General features: G+C 43.9%; 1 protein-coding gene across 1 annotated transcript in view; it reads right to left on the bottom strand.

Annotated features, from left to right (window-relative positions):
* MPHOSPH9 (M-phase phosphoprotein 9) overlaps nt 1-26091 on the bottom strand; it is an 855600-nt gene that overhangs the window by 210251 nt on the left and 619258 nt on the right. Inside the window, exon 17 of the mRNA XM_053699773.1 lies at nt 5734-5903. Within this exon, the coding sequence (XP_053555748.1) occupies nt 5734-5903 (170 nt within the window). The remainder of the gene's footprint in view (nt 1-5733; nt 5904-26091) is intronic.

Consider the following 26091-nt stretch of genomic DNA (forward strand, 5'->3'; position numbering starts at 1 on the left):
AGAAATTTATTTAGGTACAAACAGTAGCAACGTTTCGGGAATAATTCCCTTAATCATGCATCATAAGCATAAATTATGTTTTCTCTTGTTAAGTGTATCCAGTCCACGGATCATCCATTACTTGTGGGATACCAATACCAAAGCTAAAGTACACGGATGATGGGAGGGACAAGGCAGGAACTTAAACGGAAGGAACCACTGCCTGTAGAACCTTTCTCCCAAAAACAGCCACCGAAGAAGCAAAAGTATCAAATTTGTAAAATTTGGAAAAGGTATGAAGCGAAGACCAAGTTGCAGCCTTGCAAATCTGTTCAACAGAAGCCTCATTTTTAAAGGCCCAGGTGGAAGCCACAGCTCTAGTGGAATGAGCTGTAATCCTTTCAGGGGGCTGCTGTCCAGCAGTCTCATAGGCTAAACGGATTATACTCCGAAGCCAAAAAGAAAGAGAGGTTGCCGAGGCCTTTTGACCTCTCCTCTGTCCAGAGTAAACAACAAACAGGTTATATGTTTGATGAAAATCTTTAGTAGCTTGTAAGTAAAACTTCAAGGCACGGACTACGTCTAGATTATGCAAAAGACGCTCCTTCTTTGAAGAAGGATTAGGACATAATGATGGAACAACAATCTTTTGATTGATATTCTTGTTAGAAACCACCGTGGGTAAAAACCCAGGTTTTGTACACAGAACTACTTTATCTGAATGGAAAATCAGATAAGGAGAATCACATTGTAAGTCAGATAACTCAGAGACTCTCCGAGCCGAGGAAATAGCCATCAAAAACAGAACTTTCCAAGATAAAAGTTTGATATCAATGGAATGAAGGGGTTCAAACGGAACCCCTTGGAGAACTTTAAGAACCAAGTTTAAGCTCCATGGAGGAGCAACAGGTTTAAACACAGGCTTAATTCTAACTAAAGCCTGACAAAATGCCTGAACGTCTGGAACTTCTGCCAGACGCTTGTGTAAAAGAATAGACAGAGCAGAAATCTGTCCCTTTAAAGAACTAGCTGATAATACTTTGTCCAAACCCTCTTGGAGGAAGGACAATATCCTAGGAATCCTAACCCTACTCTATGAGTAATTCTTGGATTCACACCAATGAAGATATTTACGCCATATCTTGTGATAGATTTTCCTGGTGACATGCTTTCGTGCCTGTATTAAGGTATCAATGACTGACTCGGAGAAGCCACGCTTTGATAGAATCAAGCGTTTAATCTCCATGCAGTCAGTGTCAGAGAAATTAGATTCGGATGATTGAAAGGACCTTGTATGAGAAGGTCTTGTCTCAGAGGCAGAGTCCATGGTGGAAAGGATGACATGTCCACTAGGTCTGCATACCAGGTCCTGCGTGGCCACGCAGGCGCTATCAGAATCACCGATGCCCTCTCCTGTCTGATTTTGGCAATCAGTCGAGGGAGCAGAGGAAACGGTGGAAACACATAAGCCAGGTTGAAGAACCAAGGAGCTGCTAGAGCATCTATCAGCGTCGCTTCTGGGTCCCTGGACCTGGATCTGTAACAAGGAAGCTTGGCGTTCTGGCGAGACGCCATGAGATCCAGTTCTGGTTTGCCCCAACGATGAACCAATTGAGCAAACACCTCCGGATGGAGTTCCCACTCCCCCGGATGAAAAGTCTGACGACTTAGAAAATCCGCCTCCCAGTTCTCTACACCTGGGATATGGATTGCTGATAGGTGGCAAGAGTGAGACTCTGCCCAGCGAATTATCTTGGAGACTTCTAACATCGCTAGGGAACTCCTGGTTCCCCTTTGATGGTTGATGTAAGCCACAGTCGTGATGTTGTCCGACTGATATCTGATGAACCTCAGGGTTGCTAACTGAGGCCAAGCTAGAAGAGCATTGAATATTGCTCTTAACTCCAGAATATTTATTGGGAGGAGTTTCTCCTCCTGAATCCACGATCCCTGAGCCTTCAGGGAGTTCCAGACTGCACCCCAACCTAGAAGGCTGGCATCTGTTGTTACAATCGTCCAATCTGGTCTGCGAAAGGTCATACCCTTGGACAGGTGGACCCGAGATAACCACCAGAGAAGAGAATCTCTGGTTTCCTGATCCAGATTTAGTAGAGGGGACAAATCTGTGTAATCCCCATTCCACTGACTGAGCATGCATAATTGCAGCGGTCTGAGATACAGGCGCGCAAATGGCACTATGTCCATTACCGCTACCATTAAGCCGATTACCTCCATGCACTGAGCCACCGCAGAGCGCGGAGTGGAGTGAAGAACACGGCAAGCATTTAGAAGTTTTGATAACCTGGACTCCGTCAGGTAAATTTTCATTTCTACAGAATCTATAAGAGTCCCTAGGAAGGAAACCCTTGTGAGAGGAGATAGAGAACTCTTTTCTTCGTTCACTTTCCACCCATGCGACCTCAGAAATGCCAGAACTATCTCTGTATGAGACTTGGCAATTTGAAAGCTTGACGCCTGTATCAGGATGTCGTCTAGATAAGGAGCCACCGCTATGCCTCGCGGTCTTAGAACCGCCAGAAGAGAGCCCAGAACCTTTGTAAAAATTCTTGGGGCTGTAGCCAACCCGAAGGGAAGAGCTACAAATTGGTAATGCCTGTCTAGAAAGGCAAATCTCAGGAACCGATGATGATTCTTGTGAATCGGAATGTGAAGGTAGGCATCCTTTAAGTCCACTGTGGTCATGTACTGACCCTCTTGGATCATGGGTAAGATGGTTCGAATAGTTTCCATCTTGAATGATGGAACTCTGAGGAATTTGTTTAAGATCTTTAGATCCAAAATTGGTCTGAAAGTTCCCTCTTTTTTGGGAACCACAAACAGATTTGAATAAAAACCCTGTCCTTGTTCCGTCCGCGGAACTGGATGGATCACTCCCATTACTAGGAGGTCTTGCACGCAGCGTAGGAATGCCTCTTTCTTTATCTGGTTTGCAGATAATCTTGAGAGGTGAAATCTACCCTGTGGAGGAGAAGCTTTGAAGTCCAGAAGATATCCCTGAGATATGATCTCCAACGCCCAGGGATCCTGAACATCTCTTGCCCACGCCTGGGCGAAGAGAGAAAGTCTGCCCCCTACTAGATCCGTTGCCGGATAGGGGGCCGTTCCTTCATGCTGTCTTGGAGGCAGCAGCAGGCTTTCTGGCCTGCTTGCCCTTGTTCCAGGACTGGTTAGATTTCCAGGCCTGCTTGGATTGAGCAAAAGTTCCCTCTTGTTTTGAAGCAGAGGAAGTTGATGCTGAACCTGCCTTGAAATTTCGAAAGGCACGAAAATTAGACTGTTTGGCCCTTGATTTGGCCCTGTCCTGAGGAAGGGTATGACCCTTACCTCCAGTAATGTCAGCAATAATTTCTTTCAAACCAGGCCCGAATAAGGTCTGCCCCTTGAAAGGAATGTTGAGTAATTTAGACTTTGAAGTCACGTCAGCTGACCAGGATTTAAGCCATAGCGTCCTACGCGCCTGGATGGCGAATCCGGAATTCTTAGCCGTTAGTTTAGTCAAATGAACAATGGCATCAGAAACAAATGAGTTAGCTAGCTTAAGTGTTCTAAGCTTGTCAATGATTTCAGTCAATGGAGCTGTATGGATGGCCTCTTCCAGGGCCTCAAACCAGAATGCCGCCGCCGCAGCAGTGACAGGCGCAATGCATGCAAGGGGCTGTAAAATAAAACCTTGTTGAATAAACATTTTCTTAAGGTAACCCTCCAATTTTTTATCCATTGGATCTGAAAAAGCACAACTGTCCTCAACCAGGATAGTGGTACGCTTTGCTAAAATAGAAACTGCTCCCTCCACCTTAGGGACCGTCTGCCATAAGTCCCGTGTAGTGGCGTCTATGGGAAACATTTTTCTAAATATAGGAGGGGGGGGGAAAACGGCACACCGGGTCTATCCCACTCCTTACTAATAATTTCTGTAAACCTTTTAGGTATTGGAAAAACATCAGTACACACCGGCACTGCATAGTATTTATCCAGTCTACACAATTTCTCTGGCACTGCAATTGTGTCACAGTCATTCAGAGCAGCCAACACCTCTCCAAGCAATACACGGAGGTTCTCAAGCTTAAATTTAAAATTAGAAATCTCAGAATCAGGTTTCCCCGAGTCAGAGATGTCACCCACAGACTGAAGCTCTCCGTCCTCAGGTTCTGCATATTGTGACGCAGTATCAGACATGGCTCTTACAGCATCTACGCGCTCTGTATCTCGTCTTACCCCAGAGCAATCGCGCTTGCCTCTTAATTCAGGCAATCTGGCTAATACCTCTGACAGGGTATTATCCATGATCGCAGCCATGTCCTGCAAAGTAATCGCTATGGGCGTCCCTGATGTACTTGGCGCCATATTAGCGTGCGTCCCTTAAGCGGGAGGCAAAGGGTCCGACACGTGGGGAGAGTTAGTCAGCATAACTTCCCCCTCGACAGAACCCTCTGGTGACAATTCTTTTATAGATAAAGACTGATCTTTACTGTTTAAGGTGAAATCAATACATTTAGTACACATTCTCCTATGGGGCTCCACCATGGCTTTTAAACATAATGAACAAGTAGTTTCCTCTGTGTCAGACATGTTTGTACAGACTAGCAATGAGACTAGGAAGCTTGGAAAACTCTTTAAAACAAGTTAACAAGCAATATAAAAAACGTTTCTGTGCCTTTAAGAAAAACAAATATTGTCAAAATTTGAAATAACAGTGAAAAAAGGCAGTTACACTAACGAAATTTTTACAGTGTATGTAACAAGTTCGCAGAGCATTGCACCCACTTGCAAATGGATGATTAACCCCTTAATACCAAAAAACGGAATAATAAATGAAAAAAAAGTTTTTAAAACTAGTCACAACAACTGCCACAGGTCTACTGTGATTATTACCCTCCTCAAACACGACTTTTGAAGCCTTTTGAGCCCTTCAGAGATGTCCTGTATCATGCAAAGGGAAGCTGAGTGTCTCTGTCTGTAATTTTAGCAGTGCAGAAAAACGCTAAAATAGGCCCCTCCGACTCATATTACAACAGCGGAAAGCCTCAGGAAACTGTTTCTAGGCAAAAATCAAGCCAGCCATGTGGAAAAAAACTAGGCCCCAATAAGTTTTATCACCAAGCATATATAAAAACTATTAAACATGCCAGCAAACGTTTTATATTGCACTTTTATAAGAGTATGTATCTCTGGTAATAAGCCTGATACCAGTCGCTATTAAATCACTGTATTTAGGCTTAACTTACATTAATCCGGTATCAGCAGCATTTTTCTAGCAAATTCCATCCCTAGAAATATGTTAACTGCACATACCTTATTGCAGGATAACCTGCACGCCATTCCCCCTCTGAAGTTACCTCACTCCTCAGAATATGGGAGAACGGCAGTGGATCTTAGTTACTTCTGCTAAGATCATAGAAACCGCAGTACCATTTAAAAATAATAAACTTTTGATTGAAGTTGAAAAACTAACTATAATACACCACTCTCCTCTTACTACCTCCATCTTTGTTGAGAGTTGCAAGAGAATGACTGGATATGGCAGTGAGGGGAGGAGCTATATAGCAGCTCTGCTGTGGGTGATCCTCTTGCAACTTCCTGTTGGGAAGGAGAATATCCCACAAGTAATGGATGATCCGTGGACTGGATACACTTAACAAGAGAAATATAATGTACTCATATACAACATTCTAAATCATGGCAAACACAAGCCAAGAAACTGTGAAATGTATTGATAGATTTAAAAATACTTACTATGTACTGCGCTTCCCTTTTCTGTTTCAGTGTCCCATGTTTTTATTTCTTTTTCTTCAAAATCTTTAAGGGCTTTCATAATTGGGCTGTTCTCGTCTGCACTGTCTTTCCTCTTTGATTTTGGAGGTATTATATCATATGAAGAATCCTTTTCTGGTGGAGAACTGTACCTTAAATAGGATTATTAAAATGCCATTAAGAGACAAACTATAAGGATATTTTATGTACTCACACAGATAAGTCCAAATACTCTGGCCTCTAGTTATCAAGCCGTCAACCGCAAATACGCTGGAATTCCGCAGTGTATTTGTGGTGAGGCTGATTCGCTGTAGTTATCAAGTCCTACAGCCCGGCAAAAGTAGAATTTAGTGACGTAACATATGATCCGCCGGACTCAGTCCGACACAGATCGATGGTTACATCACTACAGATGTTCCGAACGCAAGTTCGGCACAATCTGACTACTTTTGGTAGTTATCAAATACCTACCAGGTACGCTCGCCACTATTCCGGGGCCAGCGTACCTGGTTTTCAATCCGCCGCCCTGGAGGCGGCGGATGCCATAGGAATAAATGGGAGTCTGACAGCAGCGAGAGCTCATATTCGCTGCGGCCCGATATCCCATTGATTTCTATGGGAACGCCTGCACCTAACACCCTAACATGTACCCCGAGTCTAAACACCCCAAATCTGCCCCCCCCCTACTTTATACTTATTAACCCCTAAACCGCCGCTCCCGGACCCGCCACAACTATAATAAACTTATTACCCCTAAACCGCTGCTCCCGGACCCCGCCGCAACCTACATTATACCTATTAACCCCTAATCTGCCGTCCCCTATACCGCCGCCACCTACATAAGGTTCTTAACCCCTATCCTGCTGATCCCGGACCCCGCCGCAAATAAATTAATTGTTTAACCCCTAAACCGCCGCACCCGGAGCCCTCCGCCACCTACATTACATTTATTAACCCCTATCCTGCCCCCCCTATCCCGCCGCCACCTACAGTACATTGATTAACCCCTAATCTACCCCCCTACACCGCCGCCACTATATTAAATGAATTAATCCCAAAACCTAAGTCTAACCCTAACACCCCCCTAACTTAAATATTATTTAAATTAATCTAAATAAATATTCCTATCATTAAATAAATTAATCCTATTTACAACTAAATACTTACCTATAAAATAAACCCATACCCCTAGATTTAGAGTTTTGTCGGTAACGACCCGCGTAGCCAATGCATGCTTTTTTCCCCCCGCACCTTTTAAATACCGCTGGTATTTAGAGTTCACAGAATGGCTGCGTTAGGCTCCAAAAAGGGAGCGTAGAGCATAATTTACCGCCACTGCAACTCTCAATACCAGCGGTGCTTACGGACGCGGCAAGCTTTAAAAACGTGCTCGTGCACGATTCCCCCATAGAAAACAATGGGGCAGTTTGAGCTGAAAAAAAACCTAACACCTGCAAAAAAGCAGCGTTAAGCTCCTAACGCAGCCCCATTGTTTCCTATGGGGAAACACTTCCTAAGTCTGCACCTAACACCCTAACATGTACCCCGAGTCTAAACACCCCTAGCATTACACTTATTAACCCCTAATCTGCCGCCCCCGCTATCGCTGACACCTGCATATTTTTTTTAACCCCTAATCTGCCGCTCCGTACACCGCCGCAACCTACATTATACCTATGTACCCCTAATCTGCTGCCCCTAACACCGCCGACCCCTATATTATATTTATTAACCCCTAATCTGTCGCCCCCAACGTCGCCTCCACCTACCGACAATAATTAACCCCTAATCTGCCGACCGGACCTCACCGCTACTATAATAAATGTATTAACCCCTAATCCGCCTCACTAACCCTATAATAAATAGTATGAACCCCTAATCTGCCCTCCCTAACATCGCTGACACCTAACTTCAAGTATTAACCCCTAATCTGCCGACCGTACCTCACCACTACTCTAATAAATTTATTAGCCCCCTAAAGCTAAGTCTAACCCTAAAACTAACACCCCCCTAAGTTAAATATAATTTAAATCTAACAAAATAAATTAAATCTTATTAAAAATTTTTTTCCTATTTAAAGCTAAATACTTACCTGTAAAATAAACCCTAATATAGCTACAATATAAATTATAATTATATTGTAGCTATTTTAGGGTTTATATTTATTTTACAGGCAACTTTGTATTTATTTTAACCAGGTACAATAGCTATTAAATAGTTAAGAACTATTTAATAGCTACCTAGTTAAAATAATTACAAAATTACCTGTAAAATAAATCCTAACCTAAGTTACAATTAAACCTAACACTACACTAGCAATAAATTAATTAAATAAAATTCCTACAATTATCTACAATTAAACCTAACACTACACTATCAATAAATAAATTAAATAAAATACCTACAAATAAATACAATTAAATAAACTAACTAAAGTACAAAAAATAAAAAAATTAATTACAAACATAATAAAAATATTACAACAATTTTAAGCTAATTACACCTACTCTAAGCCCCCTAATAATATAACAAAGCCCCCCAAAATAAAAAAATGCCCTACCCTATTCTAAAATTAAAATAGAAAAGTTCTTTTACCTTACCAGCCCTTAAAAGGGCCTTTTGCAGGGCATACCCCAAAGAATTCAGCTCTTTTGCCTGAAAAAAAAAAACATACAATACCCCCCCCCCAACATTACAACCCACCACCCACATACCCCTAATTAACCCAAACCCCCCTTAAATAAACCTAACACTAAGCCCCTGAAGATCTTCCTACCTTGTCTTCACCATGCCAGGTATCACCGATCGCTCCAGGCTCCGAAGTCTTCATCCAAGCCCAAGCGGGGGCTGGAGATCCATCATCCGGCTGAAGTCTTCTATCAAGCGGCGGCTGAAGAGGTCCAGAAGCGGCTCCAAAGTCTTCCTCCTATCCGGGCAGAAGAGTAAATCCGGACCGGCAACCATCTTCTTCCAAGCGGTGACAAGCGGCTCCATCTTGATTCTATCAGCCAATCGGAATTAAGGTAGGAAAAATCTGATTGGCTGATGGAATCAGCCAATCAGATTCAAGTTCAATCCGATTGGCTGATCCAATCAGCCAATCAGATTGAGCTCGCATTCTATTGGCTGATCAGAACAGCCAATAGAATGCGAGCTCAATCTGATTGGCTGATTCAATCAGCCAATCAGATGTTCCCTACCTTAATTCCGATTGGCTGATAGAATCCTATCAGCCAATTGGAATTCGAGGGACGCCATCTTGGATGACGTCATTTAAAGGAACCTTCATTCGGACTTAGGACATCGCAAGAAGAGGATGGATCCGCGCCGGAGGTCTTCAAGATGGAGCCGCTTGTCACCGCTTGGAAGAAGATGGTTGCCGGTCCGGATCTACTCTTCTGCCCGGATAGGAGGAAGACTTTGGAGCCTCTTCTGGACCTCTTCAGCCGCCGCTTGATAGAAGACTTCAGCCGGATGATGGATCTCCAGCCCCCGCTTGGGCTTGGATGAAGACTTCGGAGCCTGGAGCGATCGGTGATACCTGGCATGGTGAAGACAAGGTAGGAAGATCTTCAGGGGCTTAGTGTTAGGTTTATTTAAGGGGGGTTTGGGTTAGATTAGGGGTATGTGGGTGGTGGGTTGTAATGTTGGGGGGGTATTGTATGGTTTTTTTTACAGGCAAAAGAGCTGAATTCTTTGGGGTATGCCCCGCAAAAGGCCCTTTTAAGGGCTGGTAAGGTAAAAGAGCTTTTCTATTTTAATTTTAAAATAGGGTAGGGCATTTTTTTATTTTGGGGGGCTTTGTTATTTTATTAGGGGGCTTAAAATAGGTGTAATTAGCTAAAAATTTAATTTTTTTATTTTTTGTACTTGTATTTTATTTAATTAATTTATTGCTAGTGTAGTGTTAGATTTAATTGTAACTTAGGTTAGGATTTATTTTACAGGTAATTTTGTAATTATTTTAACTAGGTAGCTATTAAATATTTCTTAACTATTTAATAGCTATTGTACCTGGTTAAAATAAATACAAAGTTGCCTGTAAAATAAATATAAACCCTAAAATAGCTACAATATAATTATAATTTATATTGTAGCTATATTAGGGTTTATTTTACAGGTAAGTATTTAGCTTTAAATATGAATAATTTATTTAATAAGAGTTAATTTATTTCGTTAGATTTAAATTATATTTAATTTAGGGGGGTGTTAGGGTTAGACTTAGCTTTAGGGGTTAATAAATGTATTAGAGTAGCGGTGAGGTCCGGTCGGCAGATTAGGGGTTAATACTTGAAGTTAGGTGTCGGCGATGTTAGGGAGGGCATATTAGGGGTTAATACTATTTATTATAGGGTTATTGAGGCGGGAGTGAGGCGGATTAGGGGTTAATACATTTATTATAGTGGCGGTGAGGTCCGGTCGGCAGATTAGGGGTTAATAATTGTAGGTAGGTGGAGGCGACGTTGGGGGCGGCAGATTAGGGGTTAATAAATATAATATAGGGGTCGGCGGTGTTAGGGGCAGCAGATTAGGGGTACATAGGGATAATGTAAGTGGCGGCGGTGTGCGGTCGGCAGATTAGGGGTTAAAACATTTTAATAGAGTGGCGGCGATGTGGGGGGACCTCGGTTTAGGGGTACATAGGTAGTTTATGGGTGTTAGTGTACTTTAGAGCACAGTAGTTAAGAGCTTTATAAACCGGCGTTAGCCCAGAAAGCTCTTAACTACTGACTTTTTTCTGCGGCTGGAGTTTTGTCGTTAGATTTCTAACGCTCACTTCAGCCACGACTCTAAATACCAGCGTTAGAAAGATCCCATTGAAAAGATAGGATACGCAATTGACGTAAGGGGATCCGCGGTATGGAAAAGTCGCGGCTGGAAAGTGAGTGTTAGACCCTTACCTACACGACTCTAAATACCAGCGGTAGCCCAAAACCAGCGTTAGGAGCCTCTAACGCTGGTTTTGACGGCTAACGCCAAACTCTAAATCTAGGCCTAAGATAGCTATAATATAATTAATAATTACATTGTAGCTATTTTAGGGTTTATTTTTATTTTACAGGCAACTTTGTATTAATTTTAACTAGGTACAATAGCTATTAAATAGTTAATAACTATTTAATAGCTACCTAGTTAAAATAATTACAAAATTACCTGTAAAATAAATCCTAACCTAAGTTACAAATACACCTAACACTACACTATCAATAAATTAATTAAATAAATTACCTACAATGATCTAAAATAAAATACAATTAAATAAACTAAACTATATTACAAAAACAAACACTAAATTACAAAAAATATTACAAGAAGTTTAATCTAATTACACCTAATCTAAACCCCCTAATAAAATAAAAAAGCCCCCCAAAATAATAAAATTCCTTACCCTAAACTAAATTACAAAAGTAATCAGCTCTTTTACCAGCCCTTAAAAGGGCTTTTTGTGGGGCATTGCCCCAAAGTAATCAGCTCTTTTACCTGTAAAAAAAAGCAATACAATACCCACACACCCCTACTCTAAAACCCACCCGATCCCCCCTTAAATAAACCTAACACTACCCCATTGAAGATCACCCTACCTTGAGCCGTCTTCACCCAACCGGGCCGAACTCTTCATCCGATGCGGGCACAAGTGGTCCTCCAGCAGGGCAGAAGTCTTCATCCGATCGGCGCAGAAGAGGTCCTCCATCCGGCAGAAATCTTCATCCAAGCGGCATCTTCTATCTTCATCCTTCCGACGATAAGCGGCTCCATCTTGAAGACCTCCGGCGTGGAACATCCATCTCTGACGACGACTACCTGATGAATGACTGGTCCTTTAAATGACGTCATCGAAGATGGCGTCCCTCGAATTCCGATTGGCTGATAGGATTCTATCAGCCAATCGGAATTAAGGTAGGAAAAATCCGATTGGCTGATGTAATCAGCCAATCGGATTGAAGTTCAATCCGATTGGCTGATTGGATCAGCCAATAGAATTGACGTTGCATTCTATTGGCTGATCCAATCATTTTTCCTACCTTAATTTCGATTGGCTGATAGAATCCAATCGGAATTCGAGGGACGCCATCTTGAATGACGTCATTTAAAGGACCAGTCATTCGTCGGGTAGTCGTCGGCAGAGATGGATGTTCCACGCCGGAGGTCTTCAAGATGGAGCCGCTCATCGCCGGAAGGATGAAGATAGAAGATGCCGCTTGGATGAAGATTTCTGCCGGATGGAGGACCTCTTCTGCGCCGATCGAATGAAGACTTCTGCCCAGCTGGAGGACCACTTGTGCCCGCATCGGATGAAGAGTTCGGCCCGGTTGGGTGAAGACGGCTCAAGGTAGGGTGCTCTTCAATGGGGTAGTGTTAGGTTTATTTAAGGGGGGATCAGGTGGGTTTTAGAGTAGGGGTGTGTAGGTGGTGGGTTGTAATGTTGGGGGGTATTTCTTTTTATACACATATGTGTGCCAGAGTGTATATAGGGGTGAATAATAGGTGTATACTAATGCGAGACAATCTATTCCGTGGGGTGTTACGACAGGGAAATATCATGATATAGGTAAATGGGTGCTCTAAATTACTGAAACAAAGGTTCAGTTAGTGCGTAATCGGGCAGGTAGGTACTCTTCCCATATGAAGCATATTGAATAATAGTCCTCTGTGCGTTTTGTATGAGTGTAGTGGTATTTTTCTAAAGTGTGTGAGATACCAGGTTGCTCCAAACAGAGATATTTGGGAGTTCTATTTTCTTCCAATTTAAGGGAATTAGTCTCTTGGCAGTATTGATCATAATTGTTAGTAGTGTGGATCTAAGTTTGCATTTGATTTTTGGGAGAGAGTTAAAGAGGAAGGTCCATATTGTGAAGGGGAGAGGAATATCTAGAACACGTGTGATTTCAATGGTGATTAGTTTCCAGAAATTTTCAGCTATGGGACAGGACCACCATATATGAGTGGGGGTACCTAAATCTGAACATCCTCTCCAGCACTCGGCAGGTGTGCCAGGGAATAACTGGTGTAAGCGGTGTGGTGTGTAGTACCATCTGCTTAGAAGCTTCAGGTTCATCTCTAGCGTTGAGATAGAAAATGAGGACTTGCTCATGCTGGCAAAGATATGCAGCCATTCTTTGTTGGTGCAGGAGTCACCTATTTCAATTTCCCACTTTTTAACGTAAGATGGTAGAGTAGAAGCGTAGGATGAAAGGATCTGTTGATGTATAAGCGATAGTATACTTTTATTGAGGAAAGTGTGTATACACGTTTTCAAAGGTTGTCAAAGGGCGATTTAGAGATTTTTTATAGGGATGCGCCTGCAGGTAATGCGTTAATTGCAAGTACGTAAACCAACTATTGAATCGAGGTCCGAGTAAGGTAACAATTTCATTGTGTGGTTTCGGTTTGCCATTGTGATATAGTGTGTGTATCGGGACCATTTCTATCATGGTGGGATTGTCTGTTATATGTAAAAGAGAGTGAAGTGGGAACAGGGTATTTCCTACTAGTGGTGTTAACGGAGAGTATGTGCTAGAAAAGTGGGGAGATCTTTTGATGTGTTTATCCCACTGTGTGAATGTTTCCTTCACAGTTATGGGAGCATTGAGGGGCAGACGTCTGATATCGGCAGGAAGCCAGCAGTTGCCTCCCAAATGGGAGTCGTTAGAAAGAGTGCGCTCAAGCATAACCCACTCTTTCGTGCTGCTGTGTTTGCATCAATCAACTATTCTAGTTAAAAAAGCAGCCAATCTATAGTACTGCAAATTGGGTGCTCCTATGCCTCCTAGGTCTTTGGGACAGTATAAGGTGCTTGTAGCTATACAGGGTCTTTTATAGGACCATATAAAGGAGTTTAGCAATTTTTGAAGTTGGAAGATTAGTGTATCTGGAATAAGAATAGGCAACGTTTGAAAAAGATACAAAATCTTCGGGAGTATTATCATTTTAATTGCATTTATTCTTTCATACCAAGAGAGGGGCTTAGTTGCCCAGGATTGTAACATTGAGCTGATATCGTTCTTTAAGGTTTTAAATTTTAGGGAGATTATATCTTCAGTGTTTGGTGAAATTTGCACTCGCCTTATGTTGGGTTCGGAAACAGAATTGTTGTTTGACTGTCTCTAATGTGGTATTGGGCAGTGCTATACTTAAGAGTTTCGGATTTTGCAATATTAATACTAAAGTTAGAGTAGAGGCCATAAGTATGTAGTGTTGAGATTAGTGAGGGGACAGAGTTAACTAGGTCAGTGATTGTCATGAATATGTCGTCCGCATAAAGAGTGGTTTTATATTCGGTTTGCCCTATTTGGAAACCAGTAATTGTTGTTTGTTTCCTGATGTACGTGGCTAAAAACTCCATGGCTAAGATAAACTATAGAGGTGAGAGGGGGCACCCCTGTCTTGTGCCATTTGTGATCTGGAAAGGATGAGATGTGGAATCATTTAATCTTATTTTTGCTTGTGGCCTGTTATATAGGGCAAAGATTCGCCCTATAAACTTTTGATCAAATCCAAATTTAGCCATTGTATGTTTAAGGAAAAGCCAATTCAGCCTATCAAAGGCTTTTTCCGAGTCCATTAAAATGAACACAGAGGGGATTTGGTGTTGATTTGCATGTTCCATAAGAGTTAGTATTTTGGTTGTGTTATCTCTAGACTCTAGCATGGGTGTAAACCCAGCCTGGTTAGGGTGGATTATGAATGGGAGTATAGAGTTAATTCTGGATGCGAGTATTTTAGCGAAGGTTTTGATATCAACATTCAGTAAAGAGATAGTGCGAAAATGTGATGGATTTGTAGGTGGCTTGTTTGGTTTAGGTATTACTGTTACGTGGGCCTTTAACATAGAAGGTGGAAAGGGGTGCTCGTCAGTTGCCTCGTTGAAAATTAATGTAACATGTGGGGCTAAGAAAGAAGAAAATGCTCGGTAATATTTGGAGGAGAAGCCATCTGGGCCTGGACTTTTTCCATGTTTAAGGGTAGTTATGGCAGATATGGTTTATTGGATGGTTATTGGCCTATTTAAATGTGATTTTTGTTCATCAGTGATTGAAGGTAGTGGACAATTCGCTATGTATGTTGAGAGATCGCAGAGATGTTCAGGTGTGTGGGGGGTCTTCATGTATATTGTAGTTTTGTATAATATTCTTGAAAGGCCAGTAAGATTTCCGGCGTAGGGAGGGAAATGGTTCAGGTGTGTGGGGGTCTTCATGTATATTGTAGTTTTGTATAATATTCTTGAAAGGCCAGTAAGATTTCCGGCGTAGTCTTAAGCGACTTTTTTTGTGAAGTAGTGATTTCATAGATATAGGATTTAAATCTTTTTTTTTTTAAGGCATGAGCTAGCAGTTTACCAGCTCTATTACTTTTGTAATAGAACATGCTATTAGTTTTGGTTTGTAGAGTTTGGTACTTAATGTCTAAAAATTGAATCTTAAATAACATTATAACATTATAAACAGTAACAAACGTGAATACATTAAAATAAAACAAAAAGTCTCTCTTCCTATTATAGGGCATATATGAGAGTATTTTGGGGGAGTAACCACAATACGCCCTATGAATACTAGAAATGTATTAATTTTACGTAATTGGAAATCCTGATCTGGCTCCTGGGAGGGAGGGGGGAATTGGGGGGTAGGGAGGGAGAGGATGAGGAAGGGAGGGAAATTGTTCAGGTGTGTGGGGGGTCTTCATGTATATTGTAGTTTTGTATAATATTCTTGAAAGGCCAGTAAGATTTCCGGCGTAGTCTTAAGCGACTTTTTTTGTGAAGTAGTGATTTCATAGATATAGGATTTAAATCTTCTTTTTTTTTAAGGCATGAGCTAGCAGTTTACCAGCTCTATTACTTTTGTAATAGAACATGCTATTAGTTTTGGTTTGTAGAGTTTGGTACTTAATGTCTAAAAATTTGTCTAGGGCTGTTCTAGCGGCCTGTAGATCTTTCTCTATATTAGAATTAGTGGGATCTTTTTTTAGCGCTAAGTCTAGTTTAAAAAAGGTATCTGTTAGTTCTTTGTATTGTGTACGATTTGCTCGTTGATTTTGAGCCTTAATTTTAATTAATTCTCCCCTTAACACACATTTGTGTGCTTCCCAAATTTTAAAATTGTCAGTGATAGAGTTGGAGTTGTTTGTAAAATATTCAGAGATGGTTTTGGATAACGTGATTAGTGTGCCAGGATTATTTAGGAGAGACTCGTCTAGTTTCCAGGAATATGGTTCTGAAGGTGTTTCGGGCCAGGAAAATTTTATTTTAACAGCTGAGTGGTCTGACCAAGATGTGGGTGAGATATCACTGCGATGTAAGTGTGTTAGGCCTTTTTGGTTTGTAAGTACATAATCCAGTCTACTATAAGATTTATTTGGATGCGAGAAAAAGGTGTAGTCTCTTTTATCATGGTGAATGAATCTCCATGTGCCATATAGGTTAAGGTCCTTCAGACCAATCCACAAAGTGGTGGTAACTTTTTGGGATATTTGTATGTTAGGGTTGGAACTATCTTTTAGGGGTTGCAGTAGGGTGTTGAAGTCTCCGGCTAGATACAATGGGCCTTTAGTGATATCCAGTTTTCTCTTGAATATGTTTTTAAAGAAAGTGGTTTGATTTGTGTGCAGAGCATAAATATTAATTAAGGAGATGGGTCTGCCGTACAGAAGGCCCATCAAACCTAAAAAAACGCCCCTCTCCATCTCTGGAAAGTTGTATCAAGGTAAAAGGGAGAGTTTTTTTAAACAGTATGCTCACCCAATTTTTCTTTTCTAGGCCTGAACTGTGGTAGTGTGTGGTGTAAGTTTGCCCTAAGCATTTCGGTTCTTTATTTAGTTTAAAGTGTGTTTCTTGTAAGAAAATGATGTCTATTTTTCACTTTGCTAGGTCTGCAAGTGCTTTGGACCTTTTATGGGGGGAGTTCAAGCCTTTCGCATTCTGTGTGAGGAAGGTAAATTGCTTGGGGGAAGTCACTTTATGGGGGTGCATGACAGTGTGGAGGGTGTTGGTACGAGATTAGGGATAGTATATACCTTCTGGTACTGCTTAGAGTATAGAAGCACAAAATGGGTACATATCTGAAAAAAGACAAACACATAGCAACAAAACAGTAGTTGAATCTTAAATAACATTATAACATTATAAACAGTAACAAACGTGAATACATTAAAATAAAACAAAAAGTCTCTCTTCCTATTATAGGGCATATATGAGAGTATTTTGGGGGAGTAACCACAATACGCCCTATGAATACTAGAAATGTATTAATTTTACGTAATTGGAAATCCTGATCTGGCTCCTGGGAGGGAGGGGGGAATTGGGGGGTAGGGAGGGAGAGGATGAGGAAGGGAGGGAAATGGTGGGTATATGTTAAAGGAGGGAAAGGGTGTGTGAAATGTAGGGAGGTATGATATGGTATGCGGGCCTCCATACCTGGGGGTAACATGGGTTTGTGAGAAATACTATGACAAGGTTTATATAAACGCTAAAGTTACTTTCCCATACCAAAGAGAAGACATCGCTCAGTAATCAGTTGTTACAGCACAGAAAGTGTGGAATATGAAGTTCATTATGGTTTCAGTAAGCAGTTGTTACAGCACAGAAAGTGTGGAATATGAAGTTCATTATGGTGAGGCGTTAGAGGAAGCAGAACTGGTGGTAGTGTGTCTTCTATTGGTGGCATCTTTTGGCTTACTTTTCCTAGGTAGGCAGTATGCCAGGATTCACCTGGAGTGTTCTGTCTTTTGAGGGTTTGAGAGCTCAGTGGCTCAGAAGGGGGCGTGTCTGAGGGGGGGTCAAGTCCAAGTGTTCCACAAAAGGTTGGAATGTCTTCTGGGTTTTTGCATACTACACGGGTGCTGTTGCTGATTGTCCAGAGGTTAGTTGGGAAGCCCCATCGGTACGGAATTATTTTGTTCCGCAGCAAGGTGGTGAGGGGCGAAAATTCCTTCCTGCGTTGTAGAGTGCGGCTCGACAAATCCTGGAAGAACTGCAAGACATTGCCCCTGAACCTCACAGGTTGGTTTTTGCGGGCTTGATTCAGGAGCATTTCCTTCTTCTGAAAGTTCTTGAGGCGGATCACAATGTCCCTTGGTGGGGCTGAGTCCGGTGGCTTTGGTCTCAGGGTTCTGTGAGCTCTGACCCAAGGAATGTCATCCGTGTGAGAGGAATCTTTTAGATGACGGAACAAGTCCTGGAGATAAACCGGAAAGTCTATTGGCAGCACTGATTCAGGTACTCCCCTAATACGCATATTTTTGCGTCTGCTTCGGTTTTCCAGATCATCAAGTTTATCTTGAAGAGAGAGGATAGCCTCTTGCTGAGAGGTTAATTGTTCTGTCAGTTGATTGACGTCTTCTTTAATGATATCTTGATTGCTTTCCAAGGTTTCAACATGAAAGCCCAGCGTATGGATATGTTGTTTCAACTCCGCCAGCTCTTCTCTGATGCAAGATCAGCAATGTCTGCTATGTCTTGTTTTGAAGGTAAGTTTTGCAAAAAATTGGGAGAGAGCTGACAGTCCACTGGCAGGTTTCTGCTAGATTGAGGTTCTTGTGTCTGTACTTGCAGGGTTTTTTCCTTAGATTTGTGACTAGTAGAGGAAGTATTCGCTGAATCAGGACACTGCAAAAAGGAGGACATAATATTTGATTTCCTCAATATATTTTGACATTTTATCTTGCTTAGTGTTACGTTTGGACGCCATTATTGGTGGTAGTTGCTCCCAAAATGATCCTATAGCAGTTGAGGTAGGACTATTTGGGGGTATGCTTTTCTTTTGGCTCAACGTTCAATAGGCAGGCAATAAACCTAAGCTGCTGAAGGGGTAATTTTATACCTGACAATATGTTAAGGGAAAATAACTGCTATTTGCAGAAGAAGGTTTTTTTTTTTAAATTTATTTATTTTTCCCCTCTCTAATTTATTTGCTCCCTAATTCTCAGAGGTAATATAAAGAGGGAGATCGAAATTTTTAAGGAGAGTTTGTGGGCTCAGAAGCGTTTGGGCCTATAAAAGTTATTCAATGTGGAAACTGCAGGAAGCTGTTAGTGTCTTTTTCTATTACTGAGGCAGATAGGTTGAGAATAAGATCAGTAAACAAAGAGTAGTGGTAAGGGGAGGTTAGATGTTTGTCTCTAGTGAGATACTGGGGAGTAAAGAGGAATGAGAGGTGCTTACTGTCACTTTATAGGAGGCTCCGGCCTTGTGGTAGGCCTAATCACCAGTCTAGATTGCTGGCTATTGTCCGGCCTTTGCTGGGGGTTGTTGCAGTTGCTGGTGTAGTGTGGTCAGATCACAGAGGAGCCAACAGATGTAGAATTATATTGAAGGGGACTATTGTTTTCTATCCGGAGCTCCGTGGTAGGCCCAATCCCCAGGCTAAATTGATTTTTGGATCCGGTCTGTGATAAGGGGGCCGTTTCTTGTTCCCAGGCCACTCAATTTTGGATCTGATGGTCTCTGTATCCTCCCCAGAGTCCTGGTATGTCCCCCAAGGCCTTTAAAAGGGGCAATCTCAGCGTCTGAGGCCTAACATGGCCGTTTTGTGGCCGTCCCTTTTGCGGGTCCCCAGGTACTAAAAATAGAAAAATACCCCTTCTAGATTGCATACGGGGGATGTAGGAGGGCATATATTTCTATTTGTGGTTTGGATAAGGATGGCTAGGATTCCCAGTTGATAAAGGGCTTTTGTGACAGAGGTCTGGAATTATGCTGCTCTCATGACAGCTACCAGGCTCCGCCCCCCTTTATGTTCATTTTTAAAAGTAAATGAAGCTAAACTATTTGGAAATAATAATTTATAGTGTGTTAAAGTAGCATTAATAAAGAAAAAAACAAATTATGCTTATCTGATTTAATTTCCATCTGTATGGGAAGAGTCCACAGCTGCATTCCTTACTTGTGGGAAATACTGAACATGGCCACCAGGAGGAGGCAAAGACACCCCAGCCAAAGGTTTAAATACCTCCCCCACTTCCTCATAACCCCAGTCATTCTGCCAAGGGAACAAGGAACAGTAGGAGAAATATCAGGGTGAAAAAGGTGCCAGAAGAAAACATTTCAAATTTAGGGCCGTCCATTGGAGAACACGGGCGGGAGCTGTGGACTCTTCCCATACAGATGGAAATGAAATTATCAGGTAAGCATAATTTATGTTTTCCATCTTAATATGGGAAGAGTCCACAGCTGCATTCCTTACTTGTGGGAAACATGTACCCAAGCTCTAGAGTACACGGAATGCTAACGGGATGGAAAAAAGAGAGACGGACCCTAATATGAGGGCACCACAGCCTGCAAAACCTTTATCCCGAAGGCTGCTTTAGCAGAAGCAAAAACATCAAACTTGTAAAATTTTGGAAAAAGTATGTAAGGAGAACCAGATACCCGCCTTACAAATCTGTTCCATAGAGGCCTCATATTTGAAGGCCCAAGAGGAAACCACTGCTCTCGTAGAATGAGCCGTAATCCTTACAGGAGGCTTATGTCCCGCTGTTTCTATGCTAAACGGATGACACTGCTTAGACAAAAACTTAAATTATGTTTACCTGATAATTTTATTTTCTTCAGATGGAAAGAGTCTACAGCTGCATTCATTACTTTTGGGAATTCAGAACCTGGCCACCAGGAGGAGGCAAAGACACCCCAGCCAAAGGCTTAAATACCTCCCCCACTCCCCTTATCCCCCAGTCATTCTGCAGAGGAACAAGGAACAGTAGAAGAAATACCAGGGTGAAAAGGTGCCAGAAGAACAAAAATAACAGACGCCCCACAGAAAAAATACGGGCGGGGAGCTATGGACTCTTTCCATCTGAAGAAAATTATCAGGTAAGCATAATTTAAGTTTTTCTTCATAAATGGAAAGAGTCCAAAGCTGCATTCATTACTTTTGGGAAAACAATACCCAAGCTATAGAGGACACTAAATGCAAAAACGGGAGGGTACAAGACGCGGCTCATTCTGAGGGCACCAGGCCTGAAAAACCCTTACCCAATAAAATCCCGCTTCATCCGAAGCTGAGAACAACTTTGAAAAACAAAAAGAAGAAGCCCAAGCACACTGACCCGCAGATAGTCCACAGCATTGCTAGAGACCGCAGGAACTAAATTCAACTGAGTCAACAGCCTCCAAGAGACACCGTCCCCAGCAGTCGGTCTCCAAACAACACACTCCTTACTAAAGAAAGGGAACAAACTACCCTATTCTTCCACAAAGAAGAAAAGGCACGGAGAAAAAAATGATTGTACTTGTAAAGCGCGGCTAATCCCCCTTAGGGGACTCAAGGCGCTGCTCAATTTATCAACCTCGAAAGGAGGAAAGGCTGAGTAGACCTCGCCGGGGATCAAACTTGCAACCCTCGGTTTGCTACAGTGCAGAGTAGCCCAGTGCATTAGTATACTGAGCTAGCTTCCCGCTAGCATAAGGAAGTCCAGAAAAAAACCCTAAAAAGGGCACAATGAGTACTAAATAAAAACACAGGGCAAAAACCCAAGAAACCGGGTCAGGCTAACAGAGACCCAACCAGTCTCATAGAAACAAGAGGAGGCAACACCAAGACCCCAAAAATACAGAAACCACGGGATAAGGCCGGGAGTCTGAAACAGAGAGAGGATCTTCCCCTAGCACTCTAGAAAGCAACTAAAGACGAAGGTCCCCAAGTCGAATAAAGGTATCTCAGAATACCAAAATATTCAGAATGAAACCTCGTGCAGCAAGCTCAGATAAGTCTAACGAACAACACCTGAAGCAAAAACACTGCACTCTACAGTCATCTAAAAATGACTCTGAAACTTAAATATTTGCGGGGCAAGTAGAAAGCAGCTGAAGATACGATCCTTCAGATTGCTAAGCATCCACTAACCAGCGGATAACGTCACAGGCTATCTAAGAGCCGCCAGTCCTTCCCACAAATCTTGAATGTGGAGAAACATCAAAAAGGCTTACTGTACCTCGAATGCTCCGAGGACGAAATAGCAGAGCAACAGATCTTAGATCCTGCTCCAACACCAGACCAGCACAAGCGACAGACATGTCTGATAGACAGGGGGACAAAAAGACCCCAACCACAAGCCCCCAGGGAGTGGAAGAAAAAAGGGGGGACTCACCCACTCCAACAGAGCTCGGGTGCCAACCCAATCCGCTCCTCCAAAACAAGGCACTCCCAAGGAGAACCCCCTAGGACCTGGAACAGAGAAAAGTGCAATAGATCCGTAGGAAGACCTTGCACAACTCTATTAGACAGTCTCTACGTAGAGAGATCAATTTCCAACAGGTGGAACAGAGCCCACAGAGCAGAACATGGTGCCTCTTACAGAAATAAGCCACCTGATCCAACCTCCTACACACAGGGAAGGACAAAGACCCTCCAGAGAGAGGAAAACCCAACTCATAAGGAAGAAAAACTATACCCTCCAAAGGGAAGGGCACAGATAAGAACAGCGTACATGTCCACAAGACATGAAGCCATAGTATGATCAAAACACGGACCGAATGAAAAATCATCCAGACACTACTGTTGACCCAACAGGGAAAAGAACTCCCCATAGAGGAGTACACTCCGTCCGAAGGACAAGTCAGGCCATAAAGTTTATAACCAGTACCTGAAGGTGAATGAGAACTCTGGCCTACCTGCTTGCAAGCCCAATGAGCTAGCCCTTATGTCGCAACATAGGGTCCCTGAAAAAAAAAAACTGGGTCGTCCCGAACCAGTCCACCAGATCATAAGTCTCCAGACATCCAAGAAGGATCCAAGACAAGAACTCCGGACCCAGGACTCAGAATCGCCCTAGAACGAACGCCGCCCTCAGGGAACACAAGATAACCAGTCTGAAGCAATCAGCCCTCAAAGGGGATGAGAACCGGGAAACCTGGAGAACGGGTACAGGACTCACTCGTAATTCTCAGCCCAAAGGGAAGAGAACACCCTTAGCTGGAGGTCAACTACCCCCCAGCAAGGTACTAGGCCGCAACAAAGTCACGCAATTTCTCTAGAGCCCAAAGGCCCCAAGGGCAGCACTAAGGGAAATAAAAACGAGAACAGAGTTACCCGAAAGAGAGTAGAAAGGGTAGTCTCGATAATTCTTTCAGATTAACGTTCCAGAGGACCACACCCAAGGGAGAAGAATGCAAGGCATCCCAAACCCAGAAAAACATCCCCTAAGCAAAAAGGTTGGAAAAAGAGACAACACCTCTTATCGCCCCTGATATGGAGACGACTAACTCCGGAAGGAAGACAGAGCCTCACGGCCTTCACTTCCTAATCAAGCGGTCAAAACCGCCAGAAAAATCAGACGAAGTCCAGAAAGTCTAGAACCCAAAGGAAGAGAACCTCTAAAAGGACACTTCCAAAGAGACCATGAAAGGCAAAATCGTAAGAACGGCGGTATGATGGACCTAAATCCTCCAAGCCTCCAACCCACAACGGGAAGGAACACTCTAATTTCCGAAATGGACCAGGCGATCCCACGCCTGACGAGTCCCGGTTAACGAAACACGGACAATATCGTAAGCACACTCCCGGGAGGTGCAGATGCGTCAAAGATATGGCCATGTGGAACCGTGTCGTAACCTCCGGTGGGAACAGGCCACACTCCCTAGAAAAGATAAGTAGCGTTTGGGTTACCTGCATGCGTAGTAAGAGTTGATGGTAGGAAACTTGTCTTATGAGAAATAGAATCCCCAAAGACGGATGGCTCAGTGGGCACCCGATTCCCAGATCCTGAGGAACAGAGCACTCTAAAATGGCATTCGGAACATAACTGATGGGCACGTATCACCCGGGCCAATTCATATTCTTCGCAAGAAGTAGAGTCTAAATCAGAGACATCCGTCCCCAAGAATCCTTCATAAGTGGGACACTGCCACCTCCAGAGAACCAGACACCAGTGGATCAGGATTTCTCCGTCGCGACACAGTCTGGAAAACGCAAATGGGGTCACAAGGTAAACCGTGCAGTCCATGCAAAAGCGCGCCCGACCGAAAAGGCTATGTCACTAGACATAGGCCATTATGTTTCAAAATAGCCATGAGCCGAAGCAGCACTACACAGTAACCGACAGAATCACATAACAAACATGATTATTGTCACGGATATCAGACGGCTAAGGCTACCCCCCACCCCCCTAAAACCTCACCCCTGTTGTTTATCAGTGGTTTGGGCTCCTCAGAGCAACCACCATCTCTGGAAGCTGTTTGTTTGCTTTGTGTTGGCTTGTTTTTGTGTTCAGAGAAAAGTTGGTGTATGACCAGGAAAACCCTCCTAGGCTGGCCAGGCTCCTGGAACTCCCGGTCGGCTGCCTTACAATGGACACCCGCCTAACCCCTCTCAGGCTGGCCAGGCTCCTGGAACTCCCGGTCGGCCACAGGACAGCAGAACACCCGCTAAATTTAACCCAGGTTGCTCCAGCAACCATGTGCCTTAGAGCTCCGCTCTTTTGGGTATTAGTAGTCCCTGGGGAGTACAAGGGGTGGGGGAATTGCCGGAGGGGAGCTCCTTTTGGAACTGGTGGTTTTGGACACCTCTAACCCCATAACTTCAACGGACTGTAACTCCGGTCCCCAGTAACGAATCATGCTGATTTTTGGACTGTGGCATCTGGGGACCGAGAGGGATTATGTGAGACTGTGGCTCCTATGGAGGTGCCGGGCTGTCTAGAGGGGCGGGAATGGCGGGAAAATAGTGGGATTGTCCAGGGTCTTATCAAGATGAGCTGACTGTATAAAAGGAGTGTGCGTTTTCAATAAAATGAGTTCCTGTTAAACTTGAATGCTAGGCTGTCTAGTTATTTGGGTTTGCTCCAGATAAAATCAGTTTTCCTGGGCTACATAGCAGCCTGTTCCAGGCAGAGGAAGGACACTCTGACAGAGCTACCTAGTCTGGTAGCTGGAGTCTGCTACAGGGTGGGACCCTGAGTACTGGTGCTGTCAGGCATCAAGGGTGGCTACAGGCTGTGGTCACTTGCCTGCTACATAGCTGCAATCGGCAGGGAGGAAGCAGGACCGGTTTGGCGGAGCTACCCAGTAGGGGTAGCCGGGGGTATCCGTCACATTGGCTGGCAGCGGTGGGATCTGCTTCTTTTACAAGGTTCCTGCTGACAGAGGAGACGTACCACAGTAGCCGGTAAATATGGAGGCAGAGTTCCTAGAGAGAGTACAAAAGATGCTGACTGGAACAAAGGATCCTTGTTTGGAACAGGACGTTCTGACATGGAGGAACCTTGCCCTCCGAGACCTTTGGTGGGAGGCTCTGCAACAGGAGCAGGAAAATGGAAAGGTCCTCCCCACGAATGACACGAGATTCCGGGTACGGTGGACCGTGAGGCTGCCTTTCCTGGGAGAGCAGCCAAAGAAGGAATGGCTAGCTGTTCTACATAGACTGATCCAGCAAGAGATGTGGGTGGAGGACGGCTATCGAGCCCTCCAATGGCTCGCTCTGCAAGCGCAGCCATGGCTGGAGGAAGGATCCCCCACAGAGGGCTTTGGCTTCGGCGGCCCTGGATTGTTGTTTACAAAAATGACAGAGGACCCACAGTTTGGGAGCGAGACAGACCAGGGTCTAGAGGATATCTCTTGGCTCCAAGAGGAACTGCTGGATCTCTTGGAGGAGACCTGGCTGCTGGACGATCTGGATTTTATAATTGACCAGGAAGAGGCACTGGTCAAGGAATACAAGAGGCGGCTGGATCTCGCTAAGCAGCGCGCCAGGGGCATACAGATCTGGGGTGCAGCCCTCTGGGATTCATGGAGCTTGACTGTGGAGGAGTGGCAGCAAAGAGAAAGGGAACCAGGGCTCCTGGATCCTGATCAGCAGTCTGGCTTCTGAGATCATAGACTTGGACAAGGGAGAGATGGATGTTGATAACTCTCCCCAGCAGCAGAATCCCTTCCTGGGAGAGGAGACAGTCTGTCTCTCTCCCCAGCGGCAGAGCCATCCCCTGGGAGCGGAGGTAGTCGTCCTCCCTCCCCGTAAACAGAACCCCTTCCTGGGAGATGAGACAGTCAGTCTCTCTCCCCAGCGGCAGAGCCAGGAGCCGGGAGAGTAGACAGTCGGTCTCTCTCCCCAGCGGCAGAGCCAGGAGCCGGGAGAGGAGATAGTCGGTCTCTCTCCCCAGCGGCAGAGCCATTCCCTAGGAGCGGAGGTAGTCGTCCTCCCTCCCCGTAAACAGAACTCCTTCCTGGTAGAAGAGACAGTCGGTCTCTCTCCCCCGCGGCAGAGCCATCCCGTGGGAGCGGAGGTAGTCGTCCTCCCTCCCCGTAAGCAGAACCCCTTCCTGGGAGAGGAGACAGTCGGTCTCTCTCCCCAGCGGCAGAGCCATCCCCTGGGAGCGGAGGTAGTCGTCCCCCCTCCCCTTACAGAGAAGCCCTTG

The sequence above is a fragment of the Bombina bombina genome, chromosome 2, assembly GCF_027579735.1.
Source record: "Bombina bombina isolate aBomBom1 chromosome 2, aBomBom1.pri, whole genome shotgun sequence".
Taxonomy (NCBI): domain Eukaryota; kingdom Metazoa; phylum Chordata; class Amphibia; order Anura; family Bombinatoridae; genus Bombina; species Bombina bombina.